At 46.0% G+C, this 14,667-nt stretch overlaps 3 protein-coding genes across 3 annotated transcripts, besides 9 other annotated features; 1 reads left to right on the forward strand and 2 right to left on the reverse strand.

Moving 5' to 3' along the window:
• Nucleotides 1–277: 277 nt before the first annotated feature.
• Nucleotides 278–5,956, reverse strand: PVX_083335 (plasma membrane Ca2+ ATPase, putative; the record flags this gene model as incomplete). Its single annotated transcript, XM_001614216.1, has 4 exons — nt 278–347; nt 537–2,777; nt 2,894–5,030; nt 5,413–5,956. 4 exons carry the CDS (start codon nt 5,954–5,956, stop codon nt 278–280), a joined length of 4,992 nt encoding a protein of 1,663 aa, XP_001614266.1.
• Nucleotides 4,126–4,195: a microsatellite.
• Nucleotides 4,720–4,740: a microsatellite.
• Nucleotides 5,383–5,415: a microsatellite.
• Nucleotides 5,418–5,476: a microsatellite.
• A 754-nt stretch (nt 5,957–6,710) lies between the features above and the next one.
• Nucleotides 6,711–6,766: a microsatellite.
• Nucleotides 6,767–6,941: 175 nt separating this feature from the next.
• On the forward strand, nt 6,942–10,777 carry PVX_083330 (hypothetical protein, conserved). The gene is made up of 9 exons (XM_001614215.1): nt 6,942–7,089; nt 7,195–8,030; nt 8,289–8,438; nt 8,542–8,661; nt 8,805–9,574; nt 9,782–10,049; nt 10,206–10,265; nt 10,366–10,446; nt 10,692–10,777. The coding sequence occupies exons 2-9, from the start codon at nt 7,385–7,387 to the stop codon at nt 10,757–10,759; spliced, it is 2,163 nt and encodes a 720-aa protein (XP_001614265.1). The 5' UTR covers nt 6,942–7,089; nt 7,195–7,384; the 3' UTR covers nt 10,760–10,777.
• Nucleotides 8,209–8,233: a microsatellite.
• Nucleotides 9,003–9,023: a microsatellite.
• A 196-nt stretch (nt 10,778–10,973) lies between the features above and the next one.
• PVX_083325 (hypothetical protein, conserved) lies at nt 10,974–13,064 on the reverse strand (the record flags this gene model as incomplete). Its single annotated transcript, XM_001614214.1, has 4 exons — nt 10,974–11,933; nt 12,468–12,529; nt 12,686–12,747; nt 13,009–13,064. The coding sequence occupies 4 exons, from the start codon at nt 13,062–13,064 to the stop codon at nt 10,974–10,976; spliced, it is 1,140 nt and encodes a 379-aa protein (XP_001614264.1).
• Nucleotides 12,307–12,326: a microsatellite.
• An 847-nt stretch (nt 13,065–13,911) lies between the features above and the next one.
• Nucleotides 13,912–13,943: a microsatellite.
• Between the last annotated feature and the right edge of the window lie 724 nt (nt 13,944–14,667).

The raw sequence follows: 14,667 nt of genomic DNA on the forward strand, positions 1-14,667 counted from the left end.
TTTTTTCCCCGGAGACAAACCAATTGGTCGTTTCGAATTGGAAAAAAAAAAAAAAAAAAAAAAAAGGGAACGCCAAATTGTGCGTGCAGACGGATAAGCGACTCTTCCCCTTTTTGTGGTGGCTCTGCTGGTTACACCCAACTTTTGCGTGTCCTACGGGGGGGGGTAAAAAAAAGGAGGCAATGCAAAAATAAACATGACAAAATGTGGGGAGGCGCGAAATCGAAGCAGATGGCTCGTGTGGCCTGCTTCGCAAACTTCCCAGCGAAATGGCTACTTACACCTTCAGGTCGTACTTATACCGCTTGGACATGTAGCTCCGCTTGTAATCATTCAAGGTGTCAAATCTGAAAAAAAAAAAGTGAACAAGTGGCGACTGTAGAAAGGGTCCACCCACCCGGGAAAGGGGTAGTGATGGCGGTGACCAATTCGTTGGCACAATCCCCTGCTCGACGAAACGTCCCCGCGTAACAGATCCCCGGCAACGTGTTAAACCCCTCCTTTGGGGGAGTAGCCCCGGAAGGCCATCCACTTACACGCTCCTTTCCCGCGGCTCGTACAAATTCTGGAAGGTTTTGAAAGAACTGGCGGGCAGCAGAAACAGGCCCAGGCGCAAAATGACAAAGTAAAGGACGAAATCGAGGAGACAGCAGGCGAAACAAAATGCCCACTGCAGCAGAGTCAACCCCCTCACGTGTAAGTTGAAGAAGAATGAGCCGAACTGAATGACAAAAATGTGTACCCCCAGCAGAAAAAAAAGAATTACGAAGGTCGTGGAGTTTTCCCAAATGAGGTTCAGTAGCATCACACGGAAATTATCATTGGGTGGGCTCGCTTGGGACATCATTTTACTAGCTATCGGTATCTTCTGTGAGGAAAGCTGCTCCTCCCCGGTGGGTGGTACCTCTCGACTTGCGTTTTTCCCCGCTTGGCCACTTCCCAATTGGCCGCTTAGTCCGCTTGATCCGCTTGGTCCGCTTGGCCCACTTGCCAAATTGTTCACATTTTTTGTGTTGGCCAAGCCAGCCGATCGGCCCTCCTCCTTGAGCTCCTCCATGAAGTGGCGAACGTCCGCGGAGAGGTCCCTCCTACCCCCCCGTTGGTTCCCCAGAAAAGGGATGAGGTAGTTCCTAAATCGGTCAGCCTGCACCCCCTTGTACATTTCGCAGTACATGTGAATATCGCTGAGAAAGGACTTCAAATATATGTGAACATAGGAGAAAAAGAAAAAGAGAAAAAAAATGTTAAAGAGGATAGTGCCATGTCTACCGGGGCTGATGTAGCTGTCCCATTCGGCCATCGATCTGTAATCATTCTTAACATCAATAACATTTTGTATTTTCAAATTTTCCAAATTTTTTTTAAAACGAATACAAGACCGTATGGTGTGAAAGTAGCTTGACTGCTGCCTATCCGTAAGGTAAGAAAACTCGGAAAACTCAAACAGGTTCCTCAATTCGGGGGTGACGAAATCCCATGTAGACTCAGGAATGAATACATGTCCAAAGAAAAATACCAAAAATAGAATCACCGTCTTGGATATAATAGAGGAAATCATACCGTTTATATCATTTTCTTTAAAGAAGTCATACGTTTGTTTTTTCTTCTTCCCCCCGGTACTTATGGGACTCTTTCGATAGCAAGAAAGGTAATGAAAAATGACATTCTTCACAAAATAAATGTACAGAATTTGTATGGTATTTAAAAATTCAAACCCGTTGACCAATGTGCAAACGGTGGAGAAAATGACAAGGCAGACATACAAGGTAATGTTATACTCTATGAATAGCTGCAAATTGGTGAGAATACAATTTGAGAAATTTTTCAATTTTACAAAATCGTATAAACTTTTATTCAAAATGACAATGTCGCTTTTTTCTTTGCACTCTCCTCTACCCCTATTGTCGCATATGCGTAGACTGCACGATGACTCTTCACAGACTACGCTACTTTCGTTTGTCGCGAGGGCATTCTTCCCATAATAATTCGAAATGGTCAACAGACGGGATAACTCCGTATTTTCGCAATTGTAAAAAATGTTGTTGCTTAGGAGAAAATCGTGCTTCTTCTTTCTCGCTTCATTTTGGCTAGTCATATTTATCATCACGTTATCGTCACACTCTTTCAAATTTAAAATTTCACTTCTGCATTTGTTGGGCGCCAAATATTTGCTGGCCCCCTTCTTCAGGGTGTAATTCCCCAGGTTTGCGGTTCCCTCGCAAGGCGGTGTCTCGTAGATGTCATTTTCATCCCCGTTTTTTTGCTCCCTTCCCTGCGAATTCACCTTTTCCTTTTTCTTCCCCCCCCCCTGGGGATAGCTACCAAACCGGTCTCCCTCATTTTGGTAGTGCAGATCCAGCGCCTCCTCTTCGCCCACCAACTTTGCATTGTACAGCTGGAAATTTTCAAAGAAATGGGGAAAGTCACAAAACAGCTTCTTCACCTTAGACATGCCTTCCTTGGTAAACACCTTCACGTCCATGCCGTTCGCTTCCAACATTTTGTAATCAAAATAGAAATGCTTGGTCAGCATCTTTTCGAATATCAGGATGGATACACACGTATAGTCATTCTGTTCTACATACTTGAGGTACGTTTCCTCCAGGTTTTTATTCATTTGTTTGTTGTCAAATGTGTAGTCGTTGTCGTCTTCGTACTGGAAGAGCTCCTCCCTCTCCTTGGCGCCCAGCGCCACTTCCTTGTACGCGAGGCAGATGACTGCCTCGTGCTTTTCCTGCTGCACCTGCTGGGCCTTTTCCCTCAGCGGGGCGACGTCGCTGCGGGGGGGGGTCAGAAGTGGATAAGCGCATAAGCGTATAAGCGTAGAAGTTGCGGTGTAGACACGGGGGGCGGTGCAGCGAGACTTGCCGCGTGACTTGCCGCGCCAACTAACCCGTGCACCGCGTCGCCGTCCAGGTACTGGCTGCACTTGGGGAGGACCAGGCTGGCGCGGCCCCGGACGAAGATGCGCAGCACGCTGGGGGGCTCCCCGCCCTGCGCACCGGGCACCCCCTGACCCAAAAAGCCCTCCTCCGACAAGACAAACGCGATTACAAAATCCTGGCCACTAGATATAACACGAAATAGGCGCTTCTTACAGATGAAGTAATCTTCGAACTTTATTTTGAACCCCTTCAAGAATTTTAAGAGAGACAAATCTATGCACAGAAAGTTTTCATTATAATGGTACAAATTACTGGTGGTGAGGATACCCTGGACGAGCATCTTGAAAAAGAGGCTCCTCATCATTTCTGCCTTCCTCCCCTGGTCCGTAGCCAAGTTAACCAAGTTAAGCACCTTAGCCAACTTCTGCCCCACTTGCAGCTGCAGATCTGCCTCTCCCCCCCCAGAGGCGGTGGAAAAACAAAAATTCGAGTTGCAAAAGAAGTACACACATCTGTACTTTATGTATTTCTCCAAATCGATGTAAATCATATTAGTGAAAAGAATTTTCTCGAAAGTATTTTTTTTCTTTAGGATAAAATGTTCGCGCATTATTTGCCTGGAATTTAACGCTATGCAATTCTGCAGGAGGAGGGGCATCTGGTCGATGGACAACAGCAGGTACTTCATGATCTCCAAAATGATGCAGTTAAGCAAAAACATGAGCAAGTTGTAGGAATAAGTTTGCATGTTATTCTCTACCAAGTTAATTAAGAAGTGAATAAATACGAAGAGGATGCAGAGGATGCAATAGAAGATGATTATAATGACTACATTTTTTGAGAAGCTATTGATGATGTCTTCCAGTTCGGTGCTCTCCTCCATGTCTTTGATTGTATTTTGGAACATCTGCTTGTTTTTACTAACGCAGGTGGTTAGCATGATGCCCGTGCCGGCTCGCACGATCGACTCCGACAGGACAAGGGGGGAGTATTCGAACAGTTTCTCGAAATTTGTCGCTAGCGCGTTGTTTTTGCTGCCTCGTTCGCCTGCAATTTTGCCATTTTCGCCTCTGCTTTCGTCTGCATTCTCTCCAGTTTCGCCTGCGACTGCCGCGCCGGGGTCCCCCTCTTCCCGGCTGAACCTCTTCAACGCCATCTTGACCTTCAAATTGAGCACTTCCAAATAGTTGAGTTTCTTCTTCCTCAACTCGTTGAGGCTGATCTTCCTCTTCTTAGACCTCTCATAGTAGTACATATATTCGTCAAGGCTAATTTTTTTCTTCCACGTTTTTTCTAGCTTTAAAATTCTCGACTCATCCACTACCAGGTTGTTACTTTTGATGAGGATCCCATCCGCTGGGATCACGTCCCCCTTGAACAGGTACACGACGTCGCCTACTAAAATGTTCTTACTGTTAATTGTGTATAGGTTATTTTCGAACAAAATGTAGTTTAGTAGGTTTCTTTTTTTTTCTTTTTCCATTTCGGTGGAGGTCCTTCTTCCCTCTTCAATATTGCCCTCCTTTTGATCGTCTCCACTGGGGTTGTGCTCCCCATCTGACTCGCTACATAGGAGGACCTTCTTCGCAGCCACGTTGGTCTTTCCTTCCTCATCGTGCGTCTCCAAAATTTTATCCCTTTGCTCTTCACTTGGTAGCAGCTTCGACCCCGTCTTACTTCCCCTGTCTGGCAATGCACCCTCCGCGGTGGCTCTGGGCGTGTCTGCACTTTTGCCATTGCAGCTTGGCCCACTTGGCGTTAGCTTCGCCTCTCCCTCGGAACTATCGGGACAATACCCCATGGGAGTAATTTCCTTAAAGTTCTCCTGCACATAGCTGGAGTGCTTGTCCCCCTTGAACACCTCGTAGTCGAACAGCTCCGCATTTATCCGGTTGAGAAAACTCTTTAGGAAGAAATACTTGGAGTACTTCCTAATTTCGATCGTTTTTCTGCTCTCAAATTTGGCCAACTTTCCTTTCCCCTTCGCCCTGTTCTTTATAAAGTTGCGGCAGATATAGTTCTCTTTAAAGTTATTCATCTTTGACATGATCGAGTTGATTCTGTTTTCCTTCGCGTAGTGCACTGCCGTCAGGGAAAGGCAGCCGATGGTCACAATGAGGGAGAAGAACAGCGACCCTAGGAACTCTGCGTGGGTGGGGGGAAGTAGAATAAGATGAAGGGGTGGGTGAAGAGGTTGAACAAGCAGAAGAAATGGGTGAAGTAGATGAAGTAGAAGAATCGGGTGAAGTAGAAGTTGAAGAAGTGGGAGAACTGGGTGAAGAAGCAGAAGAAGTTGAAGTGGTTGAACAGGTTGAAGAAGTAGAACAAGTGGGTGAAGTGGGAGAAGTGAGAGAAGCGGGTGAAGTGGAAGAAGCGGGTGAAGTGGGAGAAGTGAGAGAAGCGGGTGAAGTGGAAGAAGCGGGTGAAGAATCCGGCCATGGAGTGAGACCACACAGCGAAGCAGCACTTCCAAACCGCACTGCCAAACTGCACTGCCAAACCGCACCGCCAAACCGCTCGGGCTCACCTATGAGGTTCTCCCCGTCACACACGTACGTCACAAAGGTGTAGAAGTAAACGCAAGACAGAAAAACGCTCAGGGGGTAGTTCGCCAGGTAAATCTTCACAACGGAAAAGTAGGTGATCGAGGGAAGCGACTGAATGATGTTCGAGCAGTAGCTGTAAATTCGGTAGCTATTGATGACGTTGATCTTTTTGTTAAACACAAAGTAGTCTGGCAGTTTCTTTGCATCGCCAATCCCTTCGCTAACGTGCTTCCCCTGCTGCCCATCAACCGTGTCTACACTTTTGCCCCTCCCCCCATAGACATACTTTAACATTTTTCGAAAAAACGTTAACTTGCATTGTCGCAAAAATGTGTCATCACAGTTTTCCTCCAAATAAAAGTTTAACCCATTTTCTTTGCTAATCACTTCCTCCATTAAATTCTTGGAGCTCCTAACCACCTTCAGCTCCTCGCTGTAGTCTTCATTTTTCATGTACTTGTCGAAGATGCCCTTGAAGAATTTCGCCTCATACGGAAACAGGCTCTTCGTGATTTCGTTGTTCATTTTTTGTTGGGGGGAGCGGTGTGGAGAAGGGGCAGTACGCAAAGGGGAAGTAAACAGGTGAGAAGTAAACAAAGGCGCAGAAGAACTTCCACTGGGTTGCTAACCTCCTTAGTGTTGCGTCCTTTTTTTCTTCTTTTTTTGCGCGCTTTCCCTACCCCCCAGATGCGCCGAGGCCGTCTCCTTGCTTGTCAGCGCGTCTACTGGGTGGTAAAGCTAAATTAACATTCCCCTCTCAATTGTGTCCGGTACTTCATTTGCCGTTCTTCTACTTCGCTCACCTGCAGTATCTGCCTCTCTCTCGTTTGTGCCTTTTATTATTTTTTTTTTTTTTTTTTTTTCTTTTCCCAACTGGAATTTCAATTTCCCCTACCCGTTAGGGAGTCTCTGCGAGGATGCCTTTTTTTTTTTTTTTTTTTCACATGATAGCTACTTTCGCTCCGTTAAGGGGTTCTTCCTTCCTTCATCCATTCATTCATTCCTACGTTCCTTTTTTTTTTTTTTTTTTTCTTTCCCCCGGTGTGCAAACCCCTTCTAGCCATCCCCGCTTCTACACCTGGGGTGCACACAAAGTGGACAGCGCCGGGGAGGGGATTCACACGAGGCTCATCGCATCAGATGTGGCGAAGCGAATCGAAGCGGAGAAAATATAATAAAATAAAGTAAAGCAAAGCAATGTAAAGCAAAATCGCGTGGATCACTTCCCCCCCATGTGCGCCATTTCGATGCGCGGAAGACTCACCACACTGCGCACTCCCCCGAGAAGCATTCACTTTTTAACGAGAGCACTCCACCCCATTAGTCTCCAAAGTAGCATCTACACGGTTTTCCCTTTGTGCTCACCCGGGGGATACACCCGAAAAGTGCCATTTTGTTAAAGACAATTTTGTGAGGCATTACACATATAGACATAGGCGCAGTGAGAAGTTAGCACATTTTTTATCCTTTATATTTTATATTTTTTCTTTTTTTTTTTTTTTTTTTTTTTCCCACCTTTGTGAGCGCGGTAAAGTTCCACCTCTGCGGGGACAACACGTAGTGGAAGGCAGAGGCACTGTAGTAACCATTCCGATACGCAAGCGCACATTTTGTCGACTCAGCAACTGGGATAAAAGTTAAGGGGAGCACTTCTTCAGGTGAATCTTCGTCTTACGTGAAAGTGTAAACTACGCGAGGTAACGTCAACATGTTTACTCCAATGTAGATACCATTTTTTTTTCTTTTCTTTTCGGCTGAAACAGGAACTGGAGGCACTCCCACGGAGATGCCGCCTGAGGGGTTGTGGATCTGCGAAATGTGCGGGAGCAAGGATCTCCGCTCCTCCGCTTGAAGCGCCCCCGTCAGTCGGTAGCCAAGTTGGCAGCTTCAAACCGAGGCGGTTGCAAAGTTCGCAGCTGCAAAATTGGCTGCTCCAAACCGAGGCGACCCGCGATGGAGAAGAAACTCGTCGCGGAGTCCTACATCGGGTTCAACGGAGCCATCTCGAACAACCTGATCCTCATAAGGCACGAAAAAAAACTGGACAAAAAAACATACCATGAAAAGCTAAAACTGATAGAGCAAGAAGAAATTGAGGAAAATGAAAAGAAGAAAAAACTCAAAAGCGTTTACAATTTGAAGAGCATCGACATCAACCACAATTACTACGAGTTGAAGAAGGAGGAACTCCGTTACCACTTCTACATGATCTATGCCATAGGGACGAATATCATAAAAGAGGACGTGGTGAAAAACGACAGAATAATTTTAAAAAGCGGCAAAAATAGAATCACCAAACTCTATGTCGATGGGGGTCATAAGTACATCTGCTGCTGTAAGGAAAGCAAATTAATTTCTAACATATATATATACAAATTTGAGAATGAGGAGGACCCCATCATTTTGTCTCTTCACAAGTTTAGGACTCTCGATGTCTCCATCAGCAGAGATGGCAAGTACTTGCTTTCGTCTGGTGGGGAGGATGACAAAACGTTGGTTTTGACTCAAATTGGGAACCAGAAATTTATTTACAAGTCCTCATCAGATTATCCCTACACGAATGTTTCCTTTTTCCACAACTCGAACAATTTTATAATAGGTTAGTTCGTCCATCCTGCAATGTAAAGCGGACGACGCGTCTGTGATGCGTCCCTCGAATGGTGGTTTCATCGCATTTGGGGAGAAGCTAGGGGGGGTGTTCCTCCATTAAGGAGCGCCAATTGCCCCTATCATTTTTTCACTTTTTTTTCACTTTTTTTTCACTTTTTTATCACTTTTTTTTCACTTTTTTTTCACTTTCTGCCTTTTTTTTCCCCCTTTTTTTCCCTTTTCCCTGCCGCTGCCCCCCTTTGCGAAGCCAAGCTGAACAGCATCAAGATCTGCTACTACGACTTCACGAAGAAGCTGATGAGCGAGGAGGAGGTGAACACATCCATTTACAAGCGGCAGTTCCTGTGCCTCGAGCTGAAGAAAAACGATGAGTACGCCTACCTGGGGACGACCACAGGTGGGGCCAAACCGCGCAAGTGGGCGGTCCATTCGTACGTGCTGGTACATCGCCTCTTATCAAAGTGGACACCTTGATGGTGACTTGCCCCCCACACCCGCAGGCGACGTCCTCGTGGTGAACATCAAGTCGAAGGTGCTCGAGAAGATCCTCCCGGAGAACTACCTCTTCAGCAACGGGATAAACGTGGTGAAGATTCTGAGCGACAACACGATTTTGACAGGTGAGAAGGGGCAGCAAGGTGTAGTAGCGGATGACAAAGAGACCGCTACGCTAAGAGACCACTTCAGACAGTACCACTTCAGATAGTACCACTTCAGATAGTACCAATGAATCCTCCTTAACTGCCCCCTCCCCCATGCGCAGGAAGCGGAGACGGCTACGTTAGCCTGATAGACGTGGCTGAAAAAAAAATCGTCAGAAAAACAAAGCTGTACGGATCGATCAACTCCATAGAAATGAGAAACGCCTCCACCCTATACATCAGCGTCCACGAAAATGTCATATACGTGATGGACGTCATCAATAACACACACAAGGTGCTAATGTTGCTTCATAGCAATTACATTCGAGACTTGTGCTTCCCCTTCGATTACAACTACGTCATGTACACCTGTAGCCACAACAACATAATGGCTTGGCATTTTTACGAAAAAAAAGTTATATTTTTAAAAAACATAGAAAAAGGGAAATTCATCTACTACGATAGGAAATTTCTGAACATACCAACAGATAAAAGAGAGAAGCTTTGCAAAATGAACAAACTGCATGAAGAACAAGTTGCACACAATTTGGAAAAAAAAAAAAACAATGGAGATACATTTGATAAGATAAATAAAAACTTGACATGCCACAGCATACAAATTACGAAGGATGGCAAGTACGTAGCTCTTTCCGTCCACAATAACATCTACCTGTTAACGTCAAAATATATGAAAATCGTTACGGTCATTTTGAACGCCCATTATGACTACTGCGATGCTTTGGAGTTTCACAAGCAGTATGATTTGATTACAGCTGGGAATCATGGCGACATAAAATTTTGGAAATTTAAAAACGGCAAGTATGTCAATGTGAACACTCTGGGCTACCACTGCACGGCCATCAACCGGATCATCCTCTACGCGGGAAAATACGTAACTGCGGAGTGGCGAAGCGATGGCGCAGCGAAGCGGCGGGGTGCCTGAGGCATCGAAAAAGGGAAAGCTTTATCACGTTACATCAACGCGCGTCACTCAAGCACCCCGGCACAACTTGATAAAGCTTCCCTTTTTTCCCATCTCCCTACTGCTCAGAGTAGACATGCTCCGCACCCTCTCCCCCCCCACTCCTTCAACCCACAGCTCTGCAGCTGCAGCGAAGACGGACTCATCACCATCTACAACATCGAGGAATCCACGCTCGTGAAAAAAATAATTGACACGAGCAACGCCAGATATAGGCAAATCTGCCTGAACAAAAAATTTGACATCCTCCTCTGCTGCGGAAATAACAACATCTTTATGTACTACGATTTGATAAAGAACGAAATCAGCAAGCACTTTTATTACTCCCCCTTCCACAACGTCCTCACGGTCGACATGAACGACACCGGGGAGTACTTCATAACGGGTGGGTCTGCGGTTGGGCGAGTGGCAGCAGAGATGGGGGCGCCTACACACATATATATACATACATGTTCCCCCTTTGGCCGCGCTGTCATATCCGCCCGAGGAACAACCTCTTGCTCATCTGCTTACCCATCTGCTTACCCCTCCACACTCGCAGGCTCCGACGACTGCAAGCTGCGGCTCTACGAATTCAAAACGTGCACGTGTCTGTACATAGGTATGGCCTCAGCAATTTTCACGATTAAGCAGCTGCGCAGCCGCTTAGCTACGCCGCTTACTTACACCGCTTTGCTACACCGCTTTGCCACCCCCCGCAGGAGATGCACACAACGACGTCATAAACAAATGCATGTTCACGGTCGATAACCACTTCATCATATCCGTTTCGAAGGACGAAAGTAAGGCACAGCGAGTTGGCAGCCGCTGTGCGGTGGAACAAGATAGAGCGAGGGAGACAAAAAAAAAAAAAAAAAAGACACGCAAATGGGAGCACCAAACGGAAAAGGTGCACCAAGCGGAAAAGGCGCACCAAGCGGAAAAGGCGCACCAAACGGAAAAGGTGCACCTTTGCTATACCCGCAGCGAAAGAGAAAAAAAAAAAGTAACAAAACGAATGCGGTGATGAATTCCCCTAACTGTGCAGGCATAATTTACTGGAACGTCCCCGCGGAAATGAAGAGGCAGGGATTGGCAAAGGAGCTCGAGGAGTAGTGCCGCTTGGGCGCACAAGAAGAGGTGTCCCGTTGACGTTGCTCAAAAATGCGGCACCTTCTTATTCTCCAGTTGGCGTTTTTTTTTTAATTTTTTTTTTTTTTCGCACGTGTGTCCCCACACACCAAATGCGTCACAAATGCGAACATTTTACGCACACAAAAACGAATAAAAAAACGCGACATCGCCGTTGGAGCAGAAGAGTTATTTATGACTAATTCATGTGGGTGAAGAGTATCTCGTCAAATTTGGAGGTGAACCAGATTTCCGGGCCACAAATGTCAAACTGTATTTGACAGAAAAGCAAAAAGCAATTAATTTTCCCATTTTTAAAATCGTACTTATCAAAAAAAATCATATTATTTTTTTTAATTACCGCTTTGATTTCCTCATTGTGCATATCGACGCCCCTCGATTTGATGCTCCGAAGTACATGCAAAAAAAAGTACTTAAATCCTTGGCTCGTATGATTCATGTCCTGCAGCTTATTCTTTGCTAACAAGTGATTGCTGCTGCTCCCTCTTGCCCCCTCGTAGTTCTCCTCATGTTGCTCCCTCCTCATGTCTTCGCAGTTCTCCTCAGTTGTAGAAATGGTGTTATCTTTCAGTTCCCTCATAAGCGAATTATTTAACCCCAAATCATCATTTTGCAGAAGCGCATTCGGATTCTTTAGCAAATTTTTTAATTTTATAAGTGGAGACTCACTCTTAACTCTCATTAAAATCTTCTCATCCGTTATGAACAAAAAACTGTAGTCCCTGTAGAGCGTCCTCAGCACAACATAGTTCGCTCTGTTGGAAGTGTCTTGATACTTTTTTTCAAACAGCCTCAATTCAGGGGTACAGCTACTGCCAATATTAATTTGGGTAATCTCATCATACAGTAGAATTTTCCTGGACCAATTAGCCATGATGCATATATGTCCTGGGTTAAAGGTTAAAATATTTTTTTTTATTTTCCCCTTCCGCGTAACTTTGATGGTGAGAACCCCCTTTAGTATTTCCTTGATGGCTATCAAATAATTTCGGAAGAGTGTGAACTGCTCCGTGCTGTACAGGAGGGCCATTCGCACTCTGATCGCCTCCCCCACATTTAAATAAGTGCTCATCGCCTTCGCCACGAATTCGACGTCTTCGTCTCGCTCGTTCACGTTCATCAGGAAGTCGTATTTTTTCTGCAGTGCGCGTGGGGGGGGAGCGATGCATCAGCGATTCGCGCGGGCGCGGCCACGTACAGGGTGAGCAGGAGAATGTGAACATATGAACGTATGAGCGTGAGCATATGAACATGAGCATATGAACATATGAACGTATGAACGTATGAACATGTACATGTACATGTGCGCTTACATACATATGAACATTTGAACATATACTTATGCGCTTATATTCGTATGCCCTGCATACACAAGCACATATACACATACATACACATATGCCCTTATACACATAAACGTACGCACTTGTACCCACATATACGTACCCACTTATATACGCACACGTACATGTACGCGTTTATACACACATATACGTACACACTTACACACACACGCACCCGTGTGTACGCGCGCCTTGCCGCTTCACGGGGCAACCCCACTGCTGCAACGAGTTCAGAAGAGGCACCCAAGCGGTGGCTCCACGCGAACGCTTCTCTCCATCCACCCCTGTACGTGCTTCTAATCGCGTGGGGATCTCCTCTTATTTTTTACCTCATTTTGCATAGCCTTGTTCATAAAGAAGGGGAGGTTCTTCGTCAAATTTTCGTCGACGCCTGCAGGGGGGGGAGAAATGAGCAGTATGGATTGGGCAGTATGATGAGCAGCATGGTGAGTTGCATGCTGAACTGCATGGTGAGCGCTCCACGGGTAGGCATCCCCCAATGAGGGCCACTCCCCATGCCAGCCTAAGTGCGCATCTTCCGACGTACCATTTTTCGCATTTAATGTCTTTTCATACGGCTTCAAATTTTGATCAATTTTTCCATACGCCCTGAACAGAGGTGGAAAGGGAGGAGGTTTGGAGGAAAAATAAAAAAACAGATATGCGTTGTACTCCCGGTAAAGGTAGCCCCTTTGGTTTGAAGCCAAGTGGGTGCATGTCACGTGGAGAGAGTCACGTGGAGGGAGTCACGTGGAGAGAGTCACATGAAGAGAGTCACGTGGAGAGAGTCATGTGACGCATCGCGCGGGGAAGCAAGGACACGCATTCCATTCCCACACATGTGTTTGGCCTTTCCTCCTGCCCACTTACTCGTACACAACTTCATTGCAGTTCTTCCTCTTATACAACTTTTCCTTAAGACTCATTTTGCTCCTTTCGACTTGTGCAATTTGGGATGTGATTGAGGGGGCAAGACAAGTCGGTGTAACAGCCGAAAGAGGGGGTCAAATGATAGCTGTTTGGAAGAGGAATAAAAGAGAAACGAATTTCCCCTTTGTACTTATCCTTGTGCGTGCAGCTATGAATATATGAGCGCACGTGTGCAACTGCAGGTGAGGGAAAATATGCCCCTTATGTAACTACATAATGGTAATTATATGCACAACGAACGAGCGATAACGCCTTTATTTCTACAGATGTTCGTGACAGCTGCCAAAAATCCACACGGAAATGCTTCCTGCACCAAGCGCCTTCCCCTTTGTGTGTTTTGCGTTTTGTATGTTACGTATGTTATGTCTGTTATGTATGTTACGTATGTTATGTATGTTACGTACGTTATGTCTGTTATGTATGTTTCGTATGTTATGTCTGTTATGTATGTTTCGTATGATTTGTGCGTTTTGTGTTTTTTTTTTTTTTTAAATGTTGCAAATGCGGAAATGCTGCTGGCAGGAGGGAACCAGTTTAAGCAGGTCCTCCGCGCGCGGTTGCACTTTTGTTTACGTCTGACGGAGGGGGCACCATGCATTTTTCGCGTCTGTTCTTTTGCGCCTTTCACGCATGCCGCTCATTCCGCACATTCCGTGTCTTCTTCGTCTTTTTTTTTCCGCTTTACGCCTCAAATTTCGCGCCGACCGCGTGACCCGCTCAACATGTCTGGCCACGCATGCGCAGCCAAAAAAAGTAATTTTTTTAACACAAAATTCAGGAAGCAAAATAAAAAAGTGGGGAAATTTCAAAAAGGCAAATCGAAGAAAAATGCCCCTCGGCGCGAAACCCCCGGGCGGGAAAACGCCTTTTTGTTGCGTCGCCGCGCGGGCATGCACAAAGGGGGTAGCGAACGAACGCGAGTGGGCTGGCAGATACGCGCTCCAACCGATGCTCACACCAACGGATAAACCGACCGATAAACCGCCGGATACCGATACACATGCGCATACGCGCGTGAATGCACATGTATGGAGCAACCCGGTTGCTGGTCGGGGACACGCAGGAGAGGCGGTCACCTGGACATGCTGCCCTCCCCCGCGCTGTTGCACTCTTATGTGCTCACATTTTTGGCCAACAAATTAACTTCATTAAAGAGGAGTAAAGGGGGGACATACCGCAGAGGGAGAAGCGTATGACCGCCCTGCCATGCATGTGCGTGGGGGCGGACCAAAGGCTCTTCTCATCTTCGTCTTTTTAAAATGGTGACGATTCGTTTTCATCCCACGCACCAGCTAGCGGTATCATGCTAATTGACGAAGGCGTTTTTGTACGGTCAAAAAAAAGGGGAAAAAAATAGGTTAATTTAGCTTAATTTAGCTTAATTTGGCTTAATTTAGCTTAATTTGGCTTAATTTAGCTTAATTTGGCTTAATTTGGCTTAATTTAGCCTAGCTCAGCTCAATTGAGCTTAATTTAAAATGGGAGACGCGCAAGAAACGCTGATGACTTGTGCTTCCCCGTTCCGCGGGTTGAAAAATGTGTTCGCCAGAGGTTTTGAGTTGTATGCGCGTACGGGCGCGGACCCGTGTCCCCCGCGCC

Source organism: Plasmodium vivax, chromosome 12 (assembly GCF_000002415.2).
Source record: "Plasmodium vivax chromosome 12, whole genome shotgun sequence".
In the NCBI taxonomy this organism is placed as follows: domain Eukaryota; phylum Apicomplexa; class Aconoidasida; order Haemosporida; family Plasmodiidae; genus Plasmodium; species Plasmodium vivax.